Here is a 27,224-nt window from a genome sequence, read left to right on the forward strand (position 1 = left end):
TATCATGCATGTAGACTCTGCCATGTGTGACTGACTGCAGTGACCTGGTGACTGACAGTCTGTGTCTGTGACTCTGTGCATGTGCCTGTCGTGATCGCTTGATCTGCCAGTTCAGTGGCAGTGTGTGAGAGTCTACGTCTGCAGGGAAAATCCCCCGACTGGACTCAGCTGCATCATTCATTTTCTGTCTTTTCGGAAAGCCATGCATCAGGGTACCCGCGAAAACACACTTGAAAAATGAATGTCAGATGTTCAACAATGCTCAACAAAACAGCCAACCTGATCTGAATACCTAGTCAATTCTCTCTTCGTATAGAGGAGGACCATAGGAAGTGTTGGATCAGTGAATTCACCTTGCAGACACGTGCCATGCCGAGCAGACCGACGTCGGTAAGATATTTCCCTGCAATGCCTTCCTCCACGAAACAAACATTTTGAGCATTTTTTCTCGAGGACTCTGATTCTGCAAACGCTGTGCACTTCCTTCATATGATTTGTATTGGAGCATTCATTAGGAGTGCCTGTAGTTCAACTGAACGCGTTGCTTTGCCACGCAGGTCAAGGCAGTGATTTCCGGAATTACAATCACCCAAAGTAAATCGCATTTCTTCAGTCCATAAGCAATCAAATTCAATTCAATTATGTACAGTAGTGATGAACATTAAGTCATGTGTTCGAGATACAGGCTGATGCATGTTTTGACTTGGGAATGATCATACAGTTGTTGGCGAATAAATCCGCGCTCCGGTACCGCCCATGGCATGGCCAGCCACTGCAATACGCTGTGTCTGCTAGTGTTGTTGCATTGTGCTCAATACTCGCCATGGTATCACCTGTACAGTCTGCAAAGCTAGCGCAGGACCAATATGGTGTTACTACCGTCCACGATAGGAGAATGCAACCTGGTACAGAACACACACCCGGTACTCGAATTATTATTATTGCGCACACACGCATGGCCGAAGCCAATCAAAAGAGGTGAGGGTGATTATGGCCAGCCATGGCAAGCTAAACAAAGAGAAATGCATCGATGGACAACTCGAATGCGAGCGCTTGATGCATGTCTAGCCGAATGCTACACCAGTCCCCAGACATTGGCATTGGTGTCCCTCTACCGATGACAACTGCCATTGTCAATAGAAACTGTCCAGCAAAAGACAATAATATTTTACTTACCAGAGGCAGGGAGTCTAATATACTTGTTAAAGTTTAAAAAAATCATGGTTCGCTTGAGACTCGGTTTCAGCCGAGTTTTCCGCAACCGCAGGAACACCGCCACCCTCTATGGATCAAGGCCCAGATGCAGCTCCTAAGCAGTTTAAGGTCTCGCTCTATTTCATGTACAGGGACGTCGGCAGTCCGAAAAAGCACCAGCAAGCACACCATCATCATCATCGCGGACCAGTCGGCAACGCACCTCATTGGGTATGCTGTACATCGTGTGCTAACCTTAACTGTTGCATGTTGTGGCTGTGTGTGTGTGACGAAATGTCTGATGTGTACAATGTACTGTTGCAGCTTCCAGTAGCAATGCTGTAATCATTTACTATGCTTTTGTATGTGTGCATGTGTATGCAGCATAATGCTGCCCTGGCGTGCTGATGTCAGAGGTGTTGCTCTCGTCTGAATGCCACCGCCTGTTTCGCTGATTTCTCTCCTGTTTCCAGGCACCCAGGTCACGTCCAGTAATGGCACCCGGCCCACCAGGAGCGTGTCAGGCCCTGCGCCGAAGTCCGCACAAAAGTCCTCTGCAAGAACCAGCAAAGCCATACCTTCTACTTCTACTGAGCCTGCTGCCCAGAAATCGAAAACGACGGCATCACCGAGCAGTGCTAATGGTAGAAAGAAGCGTAGGGCTGTCTGTTTGTCGGATGCTGCAGCTATGATTGCACAGAGTGATGGTGAAAGTGACAGTGCCGATGCCTATGAACCAGAGTTGGATAGCAGCGAGGAAGAAGAAGACTACTACTCGTTCGACAGCTCACTCGATGCACTCGGCAATTCCAAAGACGCTCTGTTCTCTCCTTCGTCTGCCAAGAGAGCGAGAACAGCGTCCGCAGCGCCCAGCACACCACAGAGAGCAGGCAAAAGTCGAGGAGAGCCAACGTCGAGTGGAGCTGGCCGCGTTTCTGAACCAATGTCGGGCCGAGCAGAACATGCTAAGTCAAGTTTGCCATTGAAATCTCCGTCTAAAGTGAAGAAAACTCCTGTCAAGCTCAAAGCAAGGAAGCCACAATTCAGTAGCACACCGTCCAAAACGCCAACTAGCTTCTCTCTGAGCGAACGTGTCAGCATCCAGAGTTCCAGTTCATCTTTACTGACAGTCGTGAAGAGCTCGCTTCCCGGAATGGGGCAATACACCAGCTATCCTGCAGCTGGTTCCATGTTGAGTAAGCCTGTTATCTTGTCTTTTCTCTTCCATGTATAATGTCTCCCTTCCGGGGAAGTAGCTGTTGAGTGCATGACATCAAGGTGAATGGCAATCAGAATAAGCCGCCAGTATAACATGGCTGCACATTATAATGCCATGGTTCTCAGATTTCGAATGAGCTGTTAGTTGAGCGGACGCTTATCTGCCAGAGAGAGAGAGAGAGAGAGAGAGAGAGAGAGAGAGAGAGAGAGAGAGAGAGAGAGAGAGAGAGAGAGAGAGAGAGAGGAGAGACCGGAGAGGGGGGGGGGGGGGGGCACAACATAGCTCGTCTTTTGCCCGGCATTCTACCCCTCTCTTGTCTTGGTGAGCTCCTCATAAGATATTATGTCATTGATCATTGTGTCGTTAGCCACTTTGTCTTCTATTCTCCCTATATCTGTGTCAGCATCCATCAGTCCTTCCACAGCATTCCAAGAAGCTCTGCACAAGGCTTGCCAAGACCTGCCTGAGCGGGAATCCCTCATACAGCGTTTAGCTGCGCTTGTGGGTGAGGTGAGCGACTTCTCGTGTTTGGTGCTCTCTGTCTCTCTCTGTCTCTGTCTCTCTGTCTCTCTCTCTCTGTCTCTCTCTCTCTCTGTCTCTCTCTCTCTCTTTGTCTCTCTCTGTGTCTGTCTGTCTCTCTCTCTCTGTCTCTCTCTGTCTCTCTCTCTCTCTCTCTCTCTCTCTCTCTCTCTCTCTCTCTCTCTCTGTCGATTCTGATGTCAGTTTGGTGTATATCTCTACACTGTGTGTCCTGTGTTGTTCTCTAGAATGATGCTGTACCTGCGCCATGCTTGTATATAGTCGGTCACACTGCATGTGGCAAGACCAGTGTTGTCAAGCGAGTACTACAAGCTTTCGATGTGAGTCATTGGTCTCAATCCGATTATGTGCATTTGCTTTGTGCTGTCCGTTACTGATTGCAGTGCAGTGTGGAGTACAATAATATCCTTTCCCAAATAATCATGCCATTGATGTCATTGCATTAAAGCAGCAGTTGTGGTATTCTCGCCTACACGATGTGACTGGTTCTGTGTAGTGACTATGAGTAGTAGGTATAGAGCGGGTTCTGGCACAGGGGGTTAGCTAGGCGCGGAAATTTCTTGTAGATGCCAGGACTCCAGTTCACCAGTACCTCACGGACATATATTGGTCGACGCGCACCAGCGGATCGATAAAAATGACCAAAATGGCTTGGAGAAAGGGCGTCTTCTTGGCGTGTCTTTCCAGCATCAAACAGCAAGGTTCACTTCGGCACTGGTCCTTCGCTGTACATCGCCCAGCGAGCAACAGCATCATTGGAGGGTTCTAGCCAAAGGGGGGGGGGGGGGGGGGGGCGCAGCGCCCCCCTACTCTGTTTGTGCCCCCCCCCTGTGAAAAATTGCCGCCCCCTACTCATTTTCCAATTTTCGTGTTTTTCATGCATAGATGGTTCATAAAGGCACATTTGTCTGGGGTGAAGTCAGGGATTCGCCCCATACGTTGCATTTGGCGTGGCAAGACAATATTGGAAAGTGGAAAAAATGGGATATAGAGTAACTGTTTCCCATGCCCCCCCCCCCCCCCCCCTACTATTTTGACCTGGCTAGAACCCTGCAATGGAAACTGGCTTGTGGCTGATTAGTATTCGGCGCTCTCCAGACTTGCATAGTGCTTTTGATATGTTTTGAGCAAAACAACTGATTGTAACGGCTCATCCTCGGTGAGAGGGGGCAATGAGATTACAATAGAGGGCGATTCCGGGCAACATTAAGATCCTTGTACACAAATAGGTACGTGGTGTCTGTCTCGAACTTCGGCTGGAAATCCGACACTGGCACCCGTTTAGTTTGGGTGGTTGCACCGCTAGTGATCCTAGTCTTCTTGCTACTCGATGACTTGCTGCTCTTAGTTTCCCGTTTCGTGATGAACTTCTACTTCGAAGTTGCATGTAATGCTGGTCGAATGATCATTTCAGAAAGTCAGCACATGAAAATGAACTACTGATATGGTCACTTCAAACAGTGGGAGCTGTTTAATGTCTGGTGGCAAACCACAATCAACCGTGGTGCTGTTGCTGCTGGTGGTGCTGTTGCTGCTGGTGGTGCTGCTGGTGGTGCTGCTGGTGCTGGTGCTGGTGTTGCTGGTGCTGCTGCTGTTGTTGCTGCTCGTGCTGGTGTTGCTGGTGCTGCTCCTGCTGTTGTTGCTGCTGCTGCTGCTGCTGCTGGTGCTGCTGCTGCTGTTGTTGTTGTTGGTGCTGCTGCTGTTGCTGTTGCTACTGTTTTTGCTGTTGACACTGCTGCTGCTGGTGCTGATGCTACTGTTGCTGTTGATGTCGGTGTTGCTATTGCTATTGCTCATCCTTTATGGCCATAGGTCTTTCATGTCTGGGTGGACGGTACTGAATGTTACAGCCAAGATGTCCTGTTTTCACTCATCATGTCTCGTCTTACGCAAGGTGAGCAGAATCCCATTTGCCTTGTCCCACGGCCTGCGATTTACACAAATTCTTCTGGATACTGTGAATGTCTGATTGTGGCTTTAGTTCTAACTGGTCTGGGCTGCTTGTTTGTGCAGGCTTGCAATATGACTTTCTGTGTGCGTGTGTGTGTGTGTGTATATGTGTGTGTATGCGCCCATGCGTGCGTTGGATGTCATAGGCACTGTTTCTACCTCACACGCGGACGGCAATGACGCTTTTGTGCGCCAACTGGACAACTATTTGAGCAGCAACGGTCATAAAAGATTGGTCCTGGTCAGTTGACTTCGACTTCTGTGTGCATGTGTGCGTCTGATAGAGTTTTCTTTTCCTTCGTGGCGTGACCTGTTGGGTTTTGACAGAAGCAACAATGTAACCTGTAGCCTCACTTATATAGAGACGCCTACTCATTGATCCTGTAACTCGATCCACACAGTCGTTATGCCACCTTGATGGAGCTGCTCTAGTTTGACTGCTCTAGTTTGACTAGAGATTTTTTTCGTAAATAAAAAAAAACAATCAACCTGTCTAAGGGTGCTGGTGCTGGTGAGCACCTCCTTGGACTATTGTTTGCCTCAGTCTCTGCTTCATGAGTTTTGACGGATGTCAAGTTGAAGTGAATGCAAGCAACCTTTTTTTTTTAAAGTGTTTATGGCATATTGTGTCACTTTGTATTCGTGTATGTAGATTTATTGTACACTTCTCATTGCGGTTTGCAATTGTTTGTTGTTGTTTTGTTCATGATAGGTTGTGGACAATGTTCATCGGTTCTTGCGCTTTCCCTCGCCAGGACCCCTTCCTTTGCTTCAGCGCCTCTCCTCTTTGGTTGGTTGTGTGCGTGTGTGTGTGTGTGCATGTGTGTGTGTGTGTGTGTGTGTGTGTGTGTGTGTGTGTGTGTGTGTGTGTGTGTGTGTGTGTGCATGTGTGTGTGTGTGTGTGTGCATGTGTGTGTGTGTGTGTGTGTGTGTGTGTGTGTTGGTACTTTAGACTTTGGAGTGCGGTGTACGTGTGGTGCATTATTAAATATACCAGCAGGGCGTGTGGGTGTTAGTTTCTTGATGTGACACTGTACGGCACTTGGCATTGATATTTCTCTGCACCAGGAAAGAGCAGAAAGCAATCTTGCAGAACTCTGGGTGGGGGGGGGGGGCACACCTTCCCTGCTGTGTGTATCACTATTGCTGTTTCTAGCACACCTCCCCAATATATTCCTAGGTACCCTCATGAGCGTGATCCCCATCCACTACGTTGTCTGATGATTGGCCATTTTCCATGAAACTCTGAGTAGTAACAATACAAAGAGTCCTGCCATTGTGATATTGTGTACCTCTTATGATAATTATGTAGAGACACCACATGAAGTCACAGGCCCTTGTAGAACTTTCCCAACTTAGTAGATAACAGTACCCCTACACAAAGGCAGAACAACAGGGACCAAAATTCTTTCTCGTAACTCGGAGTTTCGTGTTCATAAACACTCATCAGTTAACAGTACCTCTATGTGTAGAGACACCTTTAGATATCTAACTACAGGTTGGGCAGAGTTGGTGTGTTTTCTTGCTGTTCTTCTCGTTGTTGTTCGTTCCGTAGGTGAAGAGCTGCAACGTTAGTGTGATACTGATCAGTTCTCTGCCATGGGAAGATCTATGGCCGTGTCTGCACTGTACCGTGCCACTGCAGCTACGCTTTCCCAACTACTCACAGGGTATGTAGTGCACTGTAGACTCTAGACTAGTAGGGTATGTAGTGCACTGTAGACTCTATAGACTAGTACAAGTCATGTAGAAGTAGTGAGGTTCCTTATTTTACTTCAGCATCTTTAATAGCTGTAATTTAGTGTAAATGCGTGTACGGTTTCAGCTTCGGTATCCCCAGTCGGAACACTATCATTATACAGTAGTACTTGAGTATACGTATACACTGTATACTAGTAAACCTCATTCTGTAGATCTGTTGAATCTCTGTACCAACAGTTATTAATCAGTGCTAATAATTATGATGAGAGATATCCTCCTATTATCATGAAGGAGGGTACTATACTGTGAACACAAAAAGTCCTGTATGGCACATTGTATTCACGTCTAGAATATTGGAATATTCGTTCGTTCGTGAAGCACATATTCGTAGAATAATTCGTTCGAGAAAAGAGGAGGGATTGACATCACTGCCTATTATTGTCAAACACCAACCTCTGTTGTTTTTTGGTTTGGTACTGTTGCTTCAGGCGAGCTGGTGGCTATTCTGGAACGAGACTGCCCTGTTCCCGAGCAGGCGGCTGCGTACAGTACATTTGTGCAGCTCTTCATCAGCTGCTCCAAGCTCAGCTGTGTCAATCTGCAGCAGCTACGGCATCTCGTAAGCAGTGCACTGTCCGCTTTCTACATGCTCTGTGTGAAAGCGCGTGTTTTGTTTGCTTGGAGCAGTGGTTTGGGGTTGATAGTCCAATTGGAATTTGAGCTGTTGTACGTACGTGTATTAATGATGCGGTATGGGGGAGTGCTGGCCAGCGGAGTGAGAGGCTGCGGAGAGAGAGATTCAGTGTCGGCCGGGTAGACACTGCCGAAGCAGAATCTACGAGGGACTTGCGTTAAAACACGCCTGTACTACGAGTACTTCTCCTACACTGGTGGGAAGAGTGCTGCTGTACATAATCAGGCATGTTGGGTTATTTATTGTGCAATCCTGATTCTCATCGTCAACTGGATTTTATTGTTTGTGCACCTGCATTGTTCACTGGTGTATTCTTGGGTGATTGCTCCTTTTTGTACTTCAGTATTTGCACCAGCACCACCATCTTTACTAAACTGGTGTGTACTGTTCGATTGTGTGCTGAATGTGTATAGGTACATATTCTCTATCCAATCTACTTTCAGCCGGTGTTCAGTGGAGAAGGTGAGGACGTATAACGAATGTCTGTCTGTGTTTGTGCGTGTGCATGTCTACTCTCTGAGGAATAAACCTTCAAATGTGACATCTGGTGGGTATGACTGTGTCTTTGGATATCTGCTTCCTTGTGTTCACCGTGTAGTCACACACACATCCACTCAGTCGCTTGAACAGGACCAGCAGACTGATGGAATGTACTGCTTGTGGAGTTCATCCATGTGTGTATGTGTGTGCTGTTGCTACTATTGTTATTGTTGCTACTAAAAGGTATTTTATTGAACACACAAAACCTCTGATGATATGAATGCAGGGAGAGCAAAAGATTCAAAAAGAGAACAGCAAAATTGATTGAAAATTGAAAATTGTTGCTACTGTTACTACTGTAGTTGAGGGAAAAGACAAACACGAACTGTGGCGACGCCTTGTACCCGTTCAGCGCCGTATCGTCAACAACTTCTTTCAACACTCTTCCAAGTAAGTTTCGGCGTCACCACCTGCTTCTGGATATGTGACGGGCAATCGTATGATATTGTTCTTGTTGCGTTGTATGTTTGAGTTGACAACATGGCATCTTGGCCCTGCTGCGGACCTATGGTTAGTCTGTATAATACAAAATGTGCCGTGTATTGTCTGTGCTCACGTTCTCATGTTGCCAGTGTTCATGTCTGCCTGTACACTGTAGTATAACTAGTTTCTGTTCTGTGCTGCACTGTGTAGAATGGAAACAGTAAAAGACAGTGCAGGTCACCAATCAACCGCCCGTGAGTTCTTTGAATTGTTCCGCCCAGTGTCTAGAACTAGCCACTTGGGATGTAACTCTCTCTCTCTCTCTCTCCCTCTCTCCCTCTCTCTCTCACTCTCTTTCTCTCTCTCTCTCCCTCTCTCTCTCTATCTCTCTCACTCTCTCTCTATCTCTCTCTCTATATCTATCTATCTATCTATCCCCTCTCTCCCCTCTCTCTTTCTGTGGGTGGGTGTCTTTCTCGCTCTCTGTGCACATATGTGTGGATGTGAGAGACTCTCTGGTTATTTCCGTTGCCTCCATGCTAACTTGTGTACTGCTGTTGGTGTTATCCAATGGTTGTTGCGTCGAACACGAATATTAGGGAAGTGGTAGTAGCACTCTGTAATGGCGTATTTGCTATTGGCGTGCATAAGGCCAATCAGCTTCTCATCTGCTCTTGATGTGTTTCTTGTGCCGCTGCCTTTGTACAGTCGACCTACCCTATTTTGCAAAGTTCTTAGTGATAGCTGGTTTCCTGGCATCTCACAACCCTGCAACATTGGACGCGCAGATGTTCACCAAGGTAGGACTGCCGGCGTTACCAGCAGGCACTGCTGCATTCTGCTGTGTGTTGGGGCGGCATGCTGACAGCTTCTTACTGCTTGCCGAGCTGGTGCAGTGCTGCTTGAGTAAATCCGATCTGGCGAAGAAGTTAACAACTTAGCACCAGGGAGTAGTAATCTACCAAATATATTACTACTCCCTGCGTATCACCCTATGCCAGTGCACGGCCCTGTGGTTGGGGCTACACCTTGCCTGTCGCCAGCTGATTCACTGTATACTGTAAAACGGGTAACATTTGCGACAATAAATGTTTGCATTTTACAAATTGAGACTGGTTTGCGCTGTTTAATGTTTGCGATTGAATACATATGTACGACACAGTCGAGTCAGTCCTTGCACTAAACTTTACATGGCGTGAGTTTGCGTTGTTCAAAGTTTGCGATTCGGGGCCTCTCGCAAAATTCGCAACATTTTTATGTCACAATAGTTACCCGTTTTACAGTACACTACTATAGAGTGGTTTCACATCTATCACATGACCATACCGGACAGCCATGTTGGTTCCAACTCCACTCACTGGCACTCAACCCTTGCATGTATGGGTCACATGGTGTCGGCCATGTTGGTTCCACTGTCCACATGCCATGATCTCCTTCTGCGTAAATTTAGTCACTTGATAGAGATGTGAACGCACTCCATTGAGTTTCATTGAGCAACTCTGCAGTACTTTAATGTTGCCATTCTTGTTTGCTGTCTTGCTTCCTCCATTGCAGCTGGGTGACCGGTTGTCCAAGCGTCAACGGCATGCAGCCAAGAAACCTGGCAAGGTATGTACCGCAGAATTGACGGCCAGGGAGCACTTTAAAAACCTCCCTGTCGGGGATCACACTGTTCTGTTCTGGCATCTGGTCTTGTGACCGCTGCTAGCTTCTGCGTGTTTGTGTACTCCAAGTAGTTTTTTTGTGTGGCGGAGCTGTAAATTGAGGAGGTTTTTTCCACTGCTGACCTTTCAACCATTTGTGATACATACATATGTAAATAATTTTCCTGGAGACAAAAATGAGAGGGTGTTGTACGGGTTAGTTTCTTCTTCTGTCTGTATCCACCTGAAGAGAAGGCAATACAAGTGCTAATGGGAACTTTGAAGTGTTGGCTGTCAACAGCCTGAAGCTTGGTTCACTCCTTAGTATGATTACATTCATGTACCCTACTGTAAATGTATCGGCTGGGTGAGATTGCATGCGAGTTTCTTTCAAATTTGAAGCGTTTTGTGTTTGCATTCCAGCCCGTTCTCTACTGCTTTTATTCCTCTGCACGTGTCTTACTGCAGAAGGAAATTGACTATCAGCGAGAGGGGCCGAAAGTCTTTCCTCTTCATCGGCTGATGGCAATCTTCTTCAGCATCATTGAGCGGCCTGTTCCGCCGTCGGCTCAGCTCTTTTCCCAGGTATGAATAATATGATAGTATGCTGCAGCTGGTAATATGGACGCTTAGCAATGCGAAAATTCCAACTATTGGTGGCGGTGATATTTCGCGAAAATATATTTCGAAAAAGGAAACCTTGTGAGCAGTGTCTGCTCCAGAGCCGGGTGAGCCGGGTAATCCACCCGGTTGGGCGGCGCTTGGACCCGGTTGAAAATATAGTACCGGGTCACCTGTGACCCGGTTGGTACTTTACACTTTTGAGCTTTGAAAGGACTGACTACATGGCTTGTATGTGTCAGATACTTCTTCTTCTTTCGTAATTTTCTAATTGCTGTCCTCTCTTTTCTAAATGCGGCTTATCCATTCGCCTTTATATCATTGGGCCTAGTTCCCGTTTATTGTCCGAATTAAAATAAACCAACCAACCAGTTAAAGCATGTGACTCGGCTGGTGAGACAGCGCCAGGTGCATGTGTACCCGGCTCCGACCCGGTTGAAATGGTTGCGCCCGGTACACGTGTACCCGGCTGTCCTACAATCCTAGAGCAGACACTGGTGAGGTGTAGCAATGTGAAATGACTTTTCTCGAAGTTATTTGTACCATATCTGCAGCTCACACTCAAGCAGGGGGCTGTAAATTTACTACTCCCTGCCTGTCAAGTGCGTACCCAGGAAAGAGAAAGTAACTTTCGCAAATCACTGTAACTTCGCGTCCAAGTTTTCGAAGTTTCGAGCTTTGTTGCTGTACTCATTCCCAGACTCGAAATTTCTTTCGAACTTTTGCGTTGCTAAACGTCCCTAATGTTGCTACAAGCACATGTGAAGTCCTGATAATCGTCTCCACTTTGAAGCAGCTCTAGCCGAGTCTCACGCGAAACGTGATTTTTTTGGTTTTTGAAGCAGCATTCAATCAAGACCCAAGAGTCTAGTCTGTGCAACGCCTACCCTGGACTATCATGCTTAGTCTGTGCACTGCCTACCCTGGACTATCATGCCACTACTAGTACACTGTGCGGTAAAACCTGTCAAGACCACCACCTGCCTCAGAGGACCACTACAACTCAAACCAAGGGATGCTATTTCCAGGCAAATGACCCTGGGTACGGAGACCACCTGTACACAGCGACCACATGTTGAAGGTCCCTTGAGCGGTCGCCTTAGACCAACCGCGTTCACTGTAGCTGTAAACCGTATTTCTCTAATAAAAGCACGTCTCCAATAAAGGTACACTGCATCCATGCAACTTAATTTCCGGTATGGACACGTATTCATTGGAAATATGAAGAAAAAAATGACAAAAAAAAACAGGAACACGGCAAAGTGGGCTTGAAATTATAAAAGCACAGTCTCCAATGAAGGCACATCTCCGATAAAAGCACGGGTCGGAGGGTGGTTGAAAAAAACACGCGTGCTTTTATAATTTTTATTGGAGAAAATACGGTATGTAACCTAGTTTGAATCAGAGAGTCGTGGATTGTACGACTCCCTGACTTGAATAGCCCCCATCACACACATCACCTGCCAACATACTCTACGCGGTACTTGGATACTTGACCCTGTCTTATCCTGTCACCTTGATATTGACGGGTGTTTGTAACTCAGAACACTACATGTGTATGCCAAGTTGTGATACGGGTGGTGACTACCCACGGTAATGGGCCGGGATACAACACTTGCAGTGCTGTATGTACATGATGTGCTACATGAGAGCGGAGTCCTCTGGTTCGATAGAGTGTTCAATACTCACAGGAGCAGAGCTATGGCACACAAGGTGTACTGCAGAGCTATGGCACACAAGGTGTACTGTGACTTGTGTGTACATGCTCTACGTGAGTACAAACACTACTGAACAGTTCCAGGAAGGTGCCCAGGCAGGGGATGTCCAGGTATAAGGGGGTCTACAATGTAGTTTCTTTGTGCTTAGTCTGTGATCATTGCCTACTCTGTTGATGGTCTCAGTGATCCTCTTTACTGGCTATTCTGCACTGCTGCTTGCCATAGGTTGCATCACTGGTTAGACTGAGGATATTCAGCCAGGAAAACGAGGCAGCCCGTGCACTGGATGACCCGCACTACATGGTAGGATCTTTCCTTTTCCCATTTCCTGTTCCACTCAGTGATGCGTGTGTGTGTGTGTACGTGCACATGTGTGTGTGATTGTGTGTGTGTCTGTGTGTGTGTGTGTGTCTGTGTGTCTGTGCTTGCATGCAGTCACTGAGTACATGATTTTGCTGTAGAACTTCTGTTCTTCTCTCCTCTTGTCCTGTTGGTTTGCCACCGAGCATGGAAATGTGTTCTCACCTGCAAACATCCAAATTAACTTACTCCCAGCGTCATCTTCATATTACATGCACATGTACTGCTGTTACTTGTCCCCCCATTGTCACTATAACGTGTGCTTCACGATTACAATTGTAATTGTATCAAAAGTAATATTAGGGCAGCTTTTTCAAGTCTTTGCGTAGACTACTTCTGCAGCAGCGAAAAGAGTGTGCCTAATTTTGTTTTTTCCCTGTGCCCTTTGTACTACAGTGTCTGGCATCGCAGGATGTTGTCTTGGAGTTGTCACGGTATGTCTTGTTAGCCTGTACATTCAAATTGTGTTCTGTGCCGTAAAATCTCGTCAGCGCGCCGCGCCCGTCACGTCGAGCCCTTCCGTGAAATGAGGCGGATGAGAAATGAGGCAGATGAGAAATCGTTCCACTGTTCGGTGCAACTCACCGCAGAATACAGTCCCATCGTCCTCGTACAGCGTAGATGCTGCACCGCGTGCATACTTTGGTGGGTACATGTACCGTAAAGTACCGCCAGAGCGCCCCGTCTCGCGAGAGCGCCCCACCTTGATTTTACAGCCAGGGAAAGGAAAATCGTATGGCCGAGTGCAACGAAGTGTGTACGATGTGAGAACCTTAGTTTGTAAGGGCACACTTGGCAGGTTTTTTGTGTTGAACTTGTGTCCGCTCGAAGGTACGGATTGACTGCAAAATGTGGAATATGTGTACAAGGTTCAAGTCGTATGACCTACAGACAGCAGACCACCTCCACAATACGACCACGAAAGGACGAGATGGTGGGGCGCTCTGGCGGTACTTTACGGTACATGTACCCACCAAATGCATCGATCTCAGTCCGCCCACTTGCGCACAGCACACAGGAAGTTGTGTCTATTCGTCGCCGTCCCTTCCCAAGAGGAACATTCAGGTGGGGCACTAGGGAACGACGGGGCACTCTGGCGGGATCTAACGGTACTACAGTCACAGGTCGCAGTGTGTCTGAAGCACTCGGCCATGAATAAAGCAGCACTGTTGCCGTGTGCACTGTTCAGTGCTGCAGTGCTGTGGCCATACAGCTCTACTCCTGGTGATGGTGTATTCGCGAGAGGAGTATTCACTTGGCTGGCACAGTGGTGCACTACAGCTGTATGTACTTGGTCAAATCCAACATCACGAGCAGAAGCACAGTGAACTGCAGGATAGCGTACTTCAGTACATGTATCTCCAAGAGCCTTGTGCATGTATGTCTGAACTGTATAGCCCAGGTACTCCATACTGGGTGACCACTAGTTGAGAAGTTTGCCTTTATTTGATAACAAACTGGGTGTTAGAAACTGGGTCATGCACGGGATGAAGGGCTCAAAGAGCGCAAGCAAAGAAGTTTGCCTTTATTTGATAACAAACTGTGTGTCAGAAATTGGGTCATGCACGGGATGAAGGGCTCAAAGAGCGCAAGCAAAGAAGTTTGCCTTTATTTGATAACAAACTGGGTGTCAGAAACTGGGTCATGCACGGGATGAAGGGCTCAAAGAGCGCAAGCAAAGAAGTTTGCCTTTATTTGATAACAAACTGTGTGTCAGAAATTGGGTCATGCACGGGATGAAGGGCTCAAAGAGCGCAAGCAAAGAAGTTTGCCTTTATTTGATAACAAACTGGGTGTCAGAAACTGGGTCATGCACGGGATGAAGGGCTCAAAGAGCGCAAGCAAAGAAGTTTGCCTTTATTTGATAACAAACTGGGTGTCAGAAACTGGGTCATGCACGGAATGAAGAGCTCAAAGAGCGCAAGCAAAGAAGTTTGCCTTTATTTGATAACAAACTGGGTGTCAGAAACTGGGTCATGCACGGGATGAAGAACTCGAAGAGCGCAAGCAAAGAAAGCAATGGTGACAAATCCAGTCCAGTTAATAGGAAAGATCGAATCAAATAAATTCCCTTCACATACAGTACATAGTCTTAGGTGTAATCTAAATGTAGGTGCTTGGTTTCTCTACTGAAATTAAGGTTGCACTGAAAATAGCGTGTTATGCAGTATCCAATATCGAATGACTGATATAGCTCAGTGCATGCGGAGTCCTGATCAGTTTGCTTACTAGGATGCCTGGCATTGTGCACTCACATAATGATATGGATGTGTGTGTGTGTGTGTGTGTGTGTGTGTGTGTGTGTGTGTGTGTGTGTGTGTGTGTGTGTGTGTGTGTGTGTGTGTGTGTGCACGTGCGTGCATGTGTTTCTTGCCAATTCCTCAGCTCCGTGGACTTTGACCTTGGTGCCGTGCAAAGTGGAACGTAGCAAGAAACCTACTATCCGATCGAAGCTTGAACAATGCTCCTGTCGACGGCATTGCAGTCACTGAATTTTGCACCTTTGATTCACTTGTGAGATTTTTTTATGCGCCATAATAATGGCCCATTGCTGTTATAAGATTTTCTCTTTTTGAATACTTTGAGCTTTGATGTCCGCAATCAACACTACTATCCAGCTAAAGTAATTATTTTGTCACCTCATGAAGTGCTACTGCTAACGTTAGTTTAGTGTACCTAGGGCATTGTTGCTTTGAATTTCTCTCTGAACAGAATGTTCTCTGTGCTGTTTCACCCCCTTCTTGAATATAAACCCTTTTTTTAAATTATTTGATTCTTTGTTCATGCCCTTCCATGGGTCTGCTCCTTTATCGTGCTGCTACTGCTGCTGCTGCTGCGCTGTGTCTTTGACCCTTTCTTATATTATTGCTGCTGCTTGGGTTGAGATGTGCCGGGGAAATCTGCTGCTTTTGTGGACATGTATTTTACTAGCAGGATGGAGAAAAAAACACTTCCTGTACATCGCTGGTTCTTTATGTGTGGGAAGCCACGTTTATCGAGGTCCAACAACAGTTATGTATATAATAAAAGTAGAGCCGAAGGATTTATACCAATATGAGCCAGCGCACGCGAAAATCGACCTTAGTGACACACACTTCAAACATTCTCTGTTTTCGTGTGATGTGCAATATATCAGGGAAAATGCTCTATCTTCTAAGACCCGTAACTCAAGTTTTACTCAAGATTTTTTTCAAACGTTTTTTGCATTGAATTCTGCATAAATCCATCTGCCTTTATCCACTGTCATCAGTTTCTGAAAATATGTCACTAAGCTAAGGCAGTGAGGGTGATTTTTCGCGTGTGCTGGCTCAATAAGAACTGAGGTCCCCCCGAGTTTTTCACTTTTAATATAACAAGTTTTACCGTGAAGTACCGTTGATCCGCCCCCTCTCTAATTCCCACCCCCTGTCGATTTTCGACCTGTGAAGCGACTTCGGCATATACAACGAAATACGATGTTGAACCAACGCATGCACTGCTGTATACAATATGTGCCAATCCAGGATGAAATTATGCACAATCCAGCACATTGAGTCTGATCCTCTACGTTGTTGTACATCGTGCTGCACTTGACAGCCTTGATCTAATTCCCGCCCCCTGCCGAAAATCCAGCTGGGAAGCGACATGGCGTGGGGGTCGGATCAACGGTACTTTACGGTATATGTGAACATGCTATCCAGGGAGCCATGGAAACCGTTTTTCATGGATGGCTTTTTCTCGATCAGTGTACCAGAAAGAAATCAGACTGTGATGAGAACGGGCGAACAGCGCAACTTTGGTTGACACTAAATTCAACAGACACATGCCATGGTGCCGCTCACACCTGTGGTAGATCGGTCAACCTCTTCTATCTAAATTGCTACTTCAAAATAGATTCGTAAGCTGGTAATGCGAGATGAGGACGTATGACAAGTGTCATGATCAGTGCTGCACAAACACGACAGCCTAAACGCCATCTTCAAATCGTCTCGGAAAGACAGCCCATCACTTCGCTGTCCAAGCTGAGCGAGTGGAATGAGCTGCTCTACTAGTACTTGGTTAGATTCACAGCCCACCAGGTCACCAGGGACAACGCATGCAGCAGTTCAGATTTCACTTCAGTGTTAAGTATGTCATGGTCAATACTGTCATTGAACAGCTCGATAGAGACTAGAATGAAAGTGTGGGGTGCAAGAGGAGAACCACCTGGTGTTGCTAGAAGAATTTCAAAGAATAATTAATGCCAATGGAGTATCATACAAAAATAGAAGGGCAAGTAGAAAGGTGTCCAGGCGAGGCAATCGCACCTAAACGTAAAGGCAATCGCACCTAAACGTAAACATCAAGGAGATCGATAAGTTACACTGATCTGACAATGGGAGAAAGCTAAAAAATTCTTTATCGGTGACCGTTAAGCTGCTCGTCTACAACCACAGCCCTTTTCTAAAATGTGTGTGTGCGCAGACACGAGAGTGCTGTACTCGTGTGTACTCTATTTACCAGCACGACGACGGCCGCCCGGGGGCTGGGGCCGAGCGAACTTCTGCTTGAAGACAATCTTGGCGGGGTGCACCTGGTCCATGAGCCAATCCTCATCTCCGACATCTTTGCTGTTCTCCACCTCGATCTGGGTGAAACACACACAGGCAGTGTAGCGTAGTGGAAAGAAACAAGACAGCAACATCACTCCTGTTAGAGCTGCACCAGTTGCTGCATTTACATTGCTCGACAAGTGACTGTCTCTGAGGTGGAGCACCACTAATTCTCCATTGCTGCAATATCAATGTGTGTGCACGGCATTTTCGAAAACAAACATGGCGGAGAGAGAGGGGGGATATTATTTCAACCTTTCAATCTTCAAAGCATAGGAGTAGAAAAGACTTCAAATAACAGAGTGATATGCATGGGGTTGAGTGGCACATCCAGAGGGACCCAGTGATCAAGTGTCCATGTATGGCCAAGCACAGCACAGCTACGGCCCTGAGTGAAAGCTCACTTGTTTGAGAAAGGGATTGTAATGTTTTGTCAGTGGTGTGTACTGTACTGTACTCAGGAGGTGGGTTGAGCAGAGAAACACAATAATGAACATATTATGTTCCTATGAAGTTCTTATCCAGGGGAGAGGGCATGTGTCAATGTCCCCTCTCTGATAGATTTTCAGAAAAAGCACGTCGTCAGAGAATTACCAATAAACTCGCAGACGCACCTTTTTGTCAATCTCCACACTATACTGCTGTTCAACACTATCTGTGAGCGCTGCCTTGCATGACGAGTAGAGCATACGCTCACGAATTGTAGACTTGTAGCCGGGACAGGAATAGACGAACACTGAGAGAAGAAGAATTCAGAAAAGGAGGGAATTACAGGGGAAATGCATAACATATTGTGGAAGACATAAAATGTTCGGCCCTATTCAAACAGTGGTCTGCTTCATGAATGCACAACTGACCCGATCGCAAGCAGCAATATGATAGATGGGTTAGCCTCTGCTTACCGATGCTCTCCATATAGTCACTCTCGTACGTATGTTTGTACAAGTAGAAGTGATAGCGAGGTGCGTCATCGGGAACACGACTTGCCAGCTCGCCGGCTTCCAGACTCCGTGCAGAATCGGCCAAGTTGATCTCCTCCTTCTTGACATCAATGGACTGAAAAGACCAGCAGAAAACAAGTGCCAACAGCCACGGTCACATACACATATACATGTACAATGGCATGTAAGTGGACACGTATACTGTAAAGTACCGTGAATCCCCCCCCCCTCCCTCAGGGGGCGGGAATGGGGCATATGCACCCATTTCCCGCCGTCAGGATTCGCGGGGCAAGTCCACTACAACCGTACAAACTGTGATACCAGCTCTGCATAAAATGCCATGAACTTTGAACGGTCGTACTCTTAAATGTACTAGAATGGGTTGTACCCGCCAAAAATGGGGCAACTTGCCCCGCAAAAAGGTGACGGACATCTTCGATGCATACCTCCCATAGATCAAGGCTGTCAAGTGCAGTACGATGTACAACGCGGAAGGTCAGACTCGGTGTGCTGGATTGTGCACATTCTCATCCTGCACTGGCACGTATTGTGTACAGCAGTGCATGCGTCTGTTCAACACCGTACTTCATTGTATACGCCGAAGTCGCCTCACAGGCAAAAATTCGACAGATCAACGGTACGGCACATGCAGTTGAGCAATCGACCGGTAATCGAGAGGCCCTGGGTTCGATCGGTAATCGAGAGGCCCTGGGTTCGATCTCCACGAGGTACATGCATTATCATCTGACTTTTTGCAGCTGAAGTCAATCAAGCGTTTCAATTTGAATAGAATTTTTCACGTATACGCACGCACACATACACACAGTATCGGCATTGCAGTGCTGGTACACGCGCAATGTACTAGTACTGCTTACCAGACTGCAGTACTGAATCTTCTTGGAGCACAGCTGCTCGACAGATTGAATGGCCTCGGCTGACATTGGGAAGTTCAAGCCAACCAGCTGGGATGATTTTGAGGTTGTGTTGATCTGCGTGCGTGCCTGAACAGTCAAAATTGAACACATGAACATGAACAAATATTCCACCATGAGTGCCTTGCTCTCAGATTGGTGACAACACAGCAGAACAATACGAATAAGCAGTAATGGACACCGTAAGTGCCGGACATGAGGCGACCGTTCTAACCTCTTGTACTGCAAAGTCCCACCCGAGCTAGGGTCAAAGCCCTGCAGGATATCGGAGTGATAGATCATAAATCAACCCCACCCGTAGACGATGGAAGACCGCCATTGAGTACACAGGAACAGCTTTTGCACAGCACAACAGACCACAAGTGTAGAATGCGTACAGTACCTCCGCCTCGGCTTCAAGGACCAGTTCTCTCTCGAACTCCTCGGCTGTGAGCGGTGCAGGAGCATCCTTCGCCTCAAGATGCTTCTTGTAGCCAGAATAATTGACATCCGACTACAATGCACATACGAGAGAAACCAGCAACACTTCCTTGATGAGAATATGACTAGCATTGGGACCATTAGAAACGCACTACACTACATCATCAGTTAACCATTCGCCATTGTTCATGCATACAAAAACTGCCGTTGGCCACACTCACAACACAGAAGTGAAACAAGAGTCATTACTGCTCACTACAACATCCAAGTCTCCCAAGAAGTCCCAAACCAGAAAGAACAGCAACGAAATGCAACTTACAATCGCAGTGCCAAACAGCTCATGGGCAAAACGTCCACCACCACCAAACTCTTGCTTGAGAGTGGACAGGGTAGCGGCATACACCATCTTATGTCGGACCTGTTCAAGGACGATCACAACAACGGCAAAAATACAAAACACAAAAGTTGATGCGCATGCGGCTAGTGGACCATAACTACTAACTGACCGTATTCACTGCACACTTGGACTCGGGAAATACACAGTATATTGACACGAGCATTAACAGCAGAAGCAGCAGCAACAAAGGGTTGTATTGAGGGACAGAAAGGAGAGGGGCAGAACAATCAAGAGGGATCAAGAGGGATCAAGAGGGATCAAGAGAGAGAGAGAGAGAGAGAGAGAGAGAGAGAGAGAGAGAGAGCGAGCGAGAGAGAGAGAGAGAGAGAGAGAGAGAGATATTAGAATAACTTACAGGGGCAAAGTCAGGGTTGTACAGGATAAACACCCACTCGTAACCCTGATCGTTCTTAGAATCTAACCGGTACAGAACATAGGTTGACTCCTTCTCCTCCAGCATAGGCAGAACGCAGCGGTCATAATGTGCAGGCAAGACACCAGTCAAGGAACACAAATTACAGAGCACTATGCGAGGACAAGTTGTGCCACTAGTTTACTAACGCTACGCAATTGTATAGCCGGTGGTAACGCGGACGTGCAAACCTTACTTTACTTTTACACGGCTCTGTACAATACCTAGCCCTAGCCCGTATAAGCCAACCGGTCGTCTGACAAGCAATCACCGTCAACTCCAATCCTTGCCAGGTTTCAACAGGATAAACTGCTACGATGTGCTTAAATTTTTTACACATACTCTTCCACACTTCAAAAGGTCTTAGGCTGAAAGAGGACTGATTGACTGTTCTGAATGGTATGGCCAGCCCAGCCGTGTTCAACAGCCCAGTGATCATGTAGCCTAGTCGGAAACCTACAGGGTTGCAGTCGCAGTCACAATCCATGCGTCTTGACTTTACTAAGCACGGCAGTGTCATGAAATATTCCCAAGCAAATTGAAGCTGCTAGTCACCCTGCCACTACACAGGTGCACCGAAACGAGAGATAAAAAAGAAAGAGAGAGGATATCATCTTTCCAGTCGCCACTTGCATCTGCGGTGGATGTCGCCTGCAGCTTGTCTGTAGCCATATCAAACAAGGAAAGGAAAAAGAGACAAAGATCGAACGTCACTACACGCAGTTTATCAAAGCAAACTTCCAAGTATGCCAGTTACATGTAAGTAGACACTGCCAATTTTACGTGCACATCTAGCTGTGCATGATTATCGCACCCCAATAGTACATAACCCGCAGGTGTTATATACACTCTCGCACTGTATCATTCCCAGCCAGTACAATGAATGGCTAAGAACGCGCCATAAGAACGCAGCCACATAGGCTGAGAGATTAAGAACATCTTGCCTGGCCCATTGGAAGGGATACTCTTGAGCGTGCAACTCTACCGTAAACATAGACCTATATCTTTGTGAAAGAACACCAAATTCAGGCAACTTTGAAAGGCCCATCACCCCTCTAAAGTGTCCAAACATGTACCCAAATAATGAGACGCAACAGAGTCGAAACAGCTTGCTGTTTGGAGATTGGGTACCCTAATACAGTACTGATTTCTCCTTCAGGACATTTCTAGCACTGCAAACAAGAGGTGTCACAATGGCAGGCTTTTTGGCAATAGTATTTCGTGTATCACAGTCCACAAAATCGAATACAGACACCCAAGTCAATGTTCTCAAGAGAATGGGTCTACGGATTATATTTTGTGTTTGAGCATACACACACACACACACTTCATACGGTATTTCCCCGATTATAGGTCGCACCCCCACTTCCAGGTTCATGTCATTGTCGTTTTGTTCTTTCTATCACTAGTACCGTTGATCCCCCCCCCCCCCCCCCCACGTCGCTTCCCAGCTTGGTCTTCGTCAGAGGGCGGGAATTAGATCAAGGCTGTCAAGTGCAGTACGATGTACAACAATGCGGAAGGTCAGACTCGGTGTGCTGGATTGTGCACATTTTCATCCTGCACTGGCACGTATTGTGTACAGCAGTGCACGCGTCGGTTCAACATCGTATTTCATCGTATACATCGAAGTCGCTTCACAGGCAGAAAATCGACAGGGGACGGATCAACGGTACTTTCCGGTATACAGTGGTCCCTTTATAACCCGGCACCATTTGTTCTAAAGAAATTCTGCTGGATTAGGGAGGGTGCTGGATTAACAAATCTTATCTACTATTGTAATGTGCATGAAGAGGACATTTCGCTGGTTTATAAAGTGCCGGATTAAAGAGGGCCGACTGTATCATGCTCGATTATAAGTCGCACCCCCTTGTTGGCCATGAAGTTAAGGGTAAAAAGGTGCGACTTATATTCGGGGAAATACGGTACTCAGGTGCATGAGCTGATCATGTTTTGGTAAGCTTTGTAATATTGGCTATGGTCCATTGTTGCCCCGCCTACATACGCAAGCAACTTCATGTATGAGAGCATACATGCATGCAGTGCAAGTGGATAAGAGAGTGAGCTTTCGCTGCTCAATTTGCCGACACGCAGCTCGGTACACACATACCCATTCTACATCGTTCATGCTCTCTGCCAGCGGGGATGACTAGTGACCAAAATAGTTCAAGAACAGGGTACAAAAGGGACTTGTACACGAGGGAGTCATAGCATCTACAACGAGACGGCACAAGACCATAGTACCCAGGGGCGTAGGAGGGTTTTTGGAAGTGGTACGACCGAAGGTCGGTGCGGCCGAAGGGTGTGTTGGACGGGGGTCCGGGGGCCGTCCCCCGGGAAAATTTTGTAAAAAGACACAAAATCCTGCGTTCTGGGAACTTCTGGCGCAGTGTGCAGTCGAGTCGAGTACAGACTCAGTACGACTGCAGATGCATGGCAGATCTACGAGCAAGTACGAGTCTTATCTAGAAAAAGGTCAAAGTCTGATGCGCATATGCATCGATGGATCCTGATTTTTTTATTACGGTTTTGCACGTTCCGGACGGACCACACTCTTCGAAATGTGGTACGGCCATGGTCGTACCAGTCGTAGCGGGTGCTACGCCCCTGGTACCCGAAACGACGCACGTTTCGACCCTGAAATTGGAAATGAAGCATGATCCATGCGTGGTCTATGATACTCACGATCGACCCCGGGCCTGACCTGCTGACCTTGAACACGACCCAGGCCAACGATCCATAATTATGCACGAATGTGAAAACGTGCATTAATCGGCCCTGCCCCAAGGGCAACTGGAACGGGCAGCCCGGGAGCGAAACCCACATGATTCCACGTTCCTGTCCCCGTGTCGTCTCTGTAGATACTACGACTCCCTGATGTATTATAAATATAATTATAAATTTTGGGTACATGACTGTATGCACCTAATGCGTACGAAGCATGACATCTTGACGCGAAATCTCCTTACCGTCTAGAATGCTCACTTTGATCGCTCGAATATTAGATGACGACAACCTCCCGAAGAGCTCATTCAGCTCATCGGACGCTGCACGAAAGCCAACAGCAAAATGTTCGCTTGAGAAACAGCAGCGCCATCAAAAAATAATCAACTTGCAAGGTACCTTCAATTCCAGTTTGATGAGACATATTGCAGCCTAAAATGATTGGAACCAAGTTGTTGTGATCTCCAACGAGGAGTGATAAACCATGTAAACCAAAGCACCACTCCCACAAGATCCCCTGCCTTGACAAACCAAGGCAAAAAAACAGAAATCTGCTTCCAAATGCTGCTGAACCCGGGCGTACAGCAGGGATGTCCTCGACACAACCGTCAGCAGATTCAGCACAGCAGAAATGATCAGCTGTGGTCATCAGTCATGGCTCATCACATCTCACGTCTCCATCGCGTTGTCGAAGGCCAGAGTCCAGTTTGGGGTTATGATTTGTACTTTTGGTTGTACATGACTGTAGCGTACATGATCAAAAGCTGACAAAAAGTGACTTCCCGTCCCAATCCCGCGCCGGGCACTGACCCGATATCGCGATCCCGCCGACGACGTTCGGATGCGCCACGCCTCGCGCCCAAGTCAAGACAACTGCACTCTACACAGACTACAGTCAGACCTCGCCCCGATCCTCTTTTATCCGGATCCCTTGTTCCGTAGAGCTGTAGTCTAGAATCTACGAGTTACCTTGTACCTGCGGTGCTTCATATCATGCTGCTGTACCACCCCCCCCCCCTGTCTTGCTTCTCTTCAAATAAAACACCTTGAATATCGATACATTTATCAATTTCTTACGTTTACGTTTATTTGTCAGATTGTTCAGCCTGCATCATGCTTACGCAGTCTTTTCCCTTTGCCCACCTCTAAGCGGTCAACTCGTGGAACTACAACAAACAATTTGTCAATTTGCTTGTATAAATCCATGGTAGGGTACAATTCCTTTTCCTCCAGAGCATACCTTATGTGGACTGATGCCCTCCCTGCTCACTTGAAAGGAAGTGAGGACATTAGATCATTTTCTACAGAACTTTTGCACGCTCTAAATGACGACAAATTGACTATATCTGGGATATCCCCTCCTTTTTGAAAATGTATTTCACCAATAAAATAAGGCTTGGAATTTTTTAAACATGAATATCGACGGACTTGCCCCTTCTGTTCATGCATTGCCCTGCTCTAGTAATGGTTCATGAATCCGCCCAGTCCACATTCCTTCTCCGTTTCTCTCTACTAGTAATGGTTCATGAATCCGCCCAGTCCACATTCCTTCTCCGTTTCTCTCCGTTTTTCTTTCCTTTCAGTTGCATCTTCCTCTCTGCTCTGTTTTATTTTCTCTTTTCGTTCGTCCCTCTTGATATTTGTACTTTGTACTGTTGAGGCAACGAACTGAAATAATAAAAACCAAACCAAACCAAACCAAACCAATCCCTATTATAATTATAGCTACATGTGTAACAGTTCCCTGTTAGCGCTAACCTTATCTGCCCTCTAGCTCTGTATCTTGCACCTTTCCCTATCCTGTCAGCACGCGCGTTATCACCTTAGGGCACGAAGTGCCCTATATCAGTTGTGTTGCCTTGAGCAAGCATTGTCTTTTCCAAGAATACCTTCAAACGGTTACACTGGTAGCAGAGGATGGTTAACATGGTGTTCTTGGAGCTCGCCATTGTCGTGGCGATCCTTGTTCTTTCTGTGTTGCTATTCAGGTTGGCCAGCGAGGTCCGTGAAGCCAGTCGCCAAGTCAGCGCCCGTCTGAGCAACCGACAACAACCGCTCCCTGTGCCGCCCGCTCATTCGTCCGGGAAGCCTCGGCACGCTAAGGAGCCGCCGATCTTCGATGGCAAGCCCTCGCAGTTCAAAGAGTGGGCTTTCTCCATTGAGCTGGCGATTCGGTCACTGGGAATCACCGACTCATCGGTGATGGTGGATTACGCAGCGGGCTTCCTGAGCGGCAACGCCAAGCTATGGCTCATCGCATCGTTGGATACGGGTGTGGAGTTCTCGACGTGGCCAGCGCTGCGTGAAGCCCTCGCCAAGGTATACGGTCCGTTGCATCATCAAGAGCGGGTGCGACTGGATCTCTTCGCTGTCAGGCAGCACTCAAGCTTGGAGAGCTATGTCACCGAGTTCTCGCGCCTAAGCCTACAAGTGCCTGAGATCGACGAGCTGACCCGAGGACTGCTGTTCGTAAATGGACTGCACCCATCTGTCAAGACCCGGGTGCTGCGAGAGCACCCCACTGATCTGAGCCAAGCGATCAGGTCAGCGCAAACGGCGGACCAACAGCCGAACCCGATTCAGCACCGAAGTCAGCTCGTACGACCCCAAAGGCTAACACCGGAGGAGAGGCGTCACCTGAGTCGGCAGGGTGGATGCTTCGCTTGTCGGAAGCCAGGTCACCTAGCTCGGGATTGTCCCAGCAATCAACACCCAAACGCTGGTCGCCAGTGAAAAATGGCGTGCGCTCGCTGGCGACCAAGCGGAAAGCACCCAACGGTTACCCGGTTGACATACGCAACCGTTACAGCGTACTAGAGCTGGAAGAACCGACGCTGCAAGCTGATTCGGAAGATGTTGCCGAACAGGAATCCCATGTCAGCAACGTTGATATCGCACTACAGGACACGGAGCTTCCTTTGGAGCATGACCTTCTCCGTGTTGAGGGCAGGATCAACGGCCGCCGGGCAATTATGCTTATTGACTCGGGATCGACGCACGACTTCATATCGGAAGCTTTCGTGCAAAGAAACGGCCTTGTTACGGAGAGCAAGGACGAAACACTGAAGGTAACCCTGGCTGATGGCTCATCAACATCATCGGGACTGCAGAGGACCGGTCCGGTAAAGGTTATCGTGAAGGACTTCAGCGACACCCAATCTTTCACAGTTTTTCCGTTGGGCCGCTATGATGCTATCCTGGGCAAGCCATGGCTGACCAGACACAACCCGGATATCAACTTTCAGACCAACGAAGTTAAACTGAACGGAGAGCCGCTCGTTGCTAAACCCCCTTCCGGCCAAAATAGTGATACGGAGCGTCAGGAGTCGCCGCCAATTGAGAGCATGCTCATATCTGGTTCTCAGGCTCGCCGCGAGTTGAGGAAAGGCGCGCAGGGAATCCTGGCGTGGGTCAACGCTACTGACGACGAGGAGGAGGACAGCAAGCCATCAGCCGCCAGACAACACCCAGATCATCAAGAGCAGCTGGCTAACCTTCTGCGGCGGTACTCGGACATCTTTCCAGACGACCTGCCGACCGAGCTTCCGCCAGAGAGGGATGTCGACCATGAGATTGTGACTGAGGAGGGTGCCGTTCCTCCATCACGGGCTGCCTACCGTCTCCCCAAACCCGAGATGGACGAATTGCAAGCCCAGCTCACGGAACTCCTCCGCAAGGGCTTCATCGAACCCAGCAAGTCGCCATACGGTGCCCCAGTCTTTTTCGTTAAAAAGTCTGATGGCTCATTGCGCATGGTTTGTGATTGGCGGAATTTGAACAGGATCACCATCAAAAACAAAGCTTGCCTCCCAAACATTGATGACCTGTTTGATACCATTCAAGGTAGCTCATACTTCAGTAAGCTGGATTTACGCTCGGGATACAATCAGCTTAGGATCCGTCAGGAAGATGTACCTAAGACGGCTATCAATACTCCCTTCGGTCATTTCCAGTTCCGGGTCATGGGCTTTGGATTAACTAACGCCCCTGCCACGTTTCAGTCACTGATGAACAGTATTCTCCAACCGTACTTACGGCGGTTTGTGGTAGTTTTTCTGGATGATATTCTTATCTTCAGCAAATCCTGGCAAGATCATCTTGAACATATCCAGACAGTTCTTGAGACGCTCCGGAAAAATAGGCTATTCTGTAAGCAGTCGAAATGTGAGTTTGGTGTCAAGGATGTTCTGTTTCTAGGGCATCGCATCGACGGTGAATGTATCG

At 47.5% G+C, this 27,224-nt stretch overlaps 2 protein-coding genes across 2 annotated transcripts; one reads left to right on the forward strand and one right to left on the reverse strand.

Moving 5' to 3' along the window:
• The first annotated feature begins 228 nt into the window (after window positions 1-228).
• Window positions 229-15,838, forward strand: LOC135816065 (origin recognition complex subunit 5-like). Its single transcript, XM_065329431.1, has 19 exons — window positions 229-390; window positions 1,347-1,425; window positions 1,668-2,390; window positions 2,817-2,923; window positions 3,181-3,273; window positions 4,766-4,847; window positions 5,050-5,144; window positions 5,616-5,693; window positions 6,459-6,573; window positions 7,093-7,223; window positions 7,712-7,760; window positions 8,141-8,228; window positions 8,472-8,515; window positions 8,970-9,061; window positions 9,816-9,869; window positions 10,373-10,489; window positions 12,469-12,546; window positions 13,000-13,037; window positions 14,989-15,838. Exons 1-19 carry the CDS (start codon window positions 370-372, stop codon window positions 15,029-15,031), a joined length of 2,127 nt encoding a protein of 708 aa, XP_065185503.1. The 5' UTR covers window positions 229-369; the 3' UTR covers window positions 15,032-15,838.
• Window positions 15,839-16,687: 849 nt separating this feature from the next.
• Window positions 16,688-23,609, reverse strand: LOC135816066 (twinfilin-2-like). The gene is made up of 10 exons (XM_065329433.1): window positions 23,400-23,609; window positions 23,246-23,323; window positions 20,886-20,938; window positions 20,220-20,345; window positions 19,787-19,885; window positions 19,430-19,540; window positions 18,991-19,116; window positions 18,077-18,230; window positions 17,789-17,910; window positions 16,688-17,209 (listed from the first exon to the last, which is right to left on the reverse strand). The coding sequence occupies exons 1-10, from the start codon at window positions 23,422-23,424 to the stop codon at window positions 17,075-17,077; spliced, it is 1,029 nt and encodes a 342-aa protein (XP_065185505.1). The 5' UTR covers window positions 23,425-23,609; the 3' UTR covers window positions 16,688-17,074.
• Between the last annotated feature and the right edge of the window lie 3,615 nt (window positions 23,610-27,224).

Source organism: Sycon ciliatum, chromosome 4 (assembly GCF_964019385.1).
Source record: "Sycon ciliatum chromosome 4, ocSycCili1.1, whole genome shotgun sequence".
Lineage (NCBI taxonomy): Eukaryota > Metazoa > Porifera > Calcarea > Leucosolenida > Sycettidae > Sycon > Sycon ciliatum.

Excerpts from the sequence above, each read along its gene's own strand:
- LOC135816065 (XM_065329431.1), top strand. The coding sequence starts at position 370 with ATGCCGAGCAGACCGACGTCG. Across the intron at positions 2,924-3,180 it reads TAGCTGCGCTTGTGGGTGAG|AATGATGCTGTACCTGCGCC; the intron begins GTGAGCGACTTC and ends GTTGTTCTCTAG. Across the intron at positions 8,229-8,471 it reads TTCTTTCAACACTCTTCCAA|AATGGAAACAGTAAAAGACA; the intron begins GTAAGTTTCGGC and ends TGCACTGTGTAG.
- LOC135816066 (XM_065329433.1), bottom strand. The coding sequence starts at position 23,424 with ATGTCTCATCAAACTGGAATTGAAG. Across the intron at positions 20,939-23,245 it reads CAAAGTGAGCATTCTAGACG|ACAAGCTGCAGGCGACATCC; the intron begins GTAAGGAGATTT and ends ATATGGCTACAG. Across the intron at positions 17,210-17,788 it reads GTGTGGAGATTGACAAAAAG|ATCGAGGTGGAGAACAGCAA; the intron begins GTGCGTCTGCGA and ends TGTTTCACCCAG.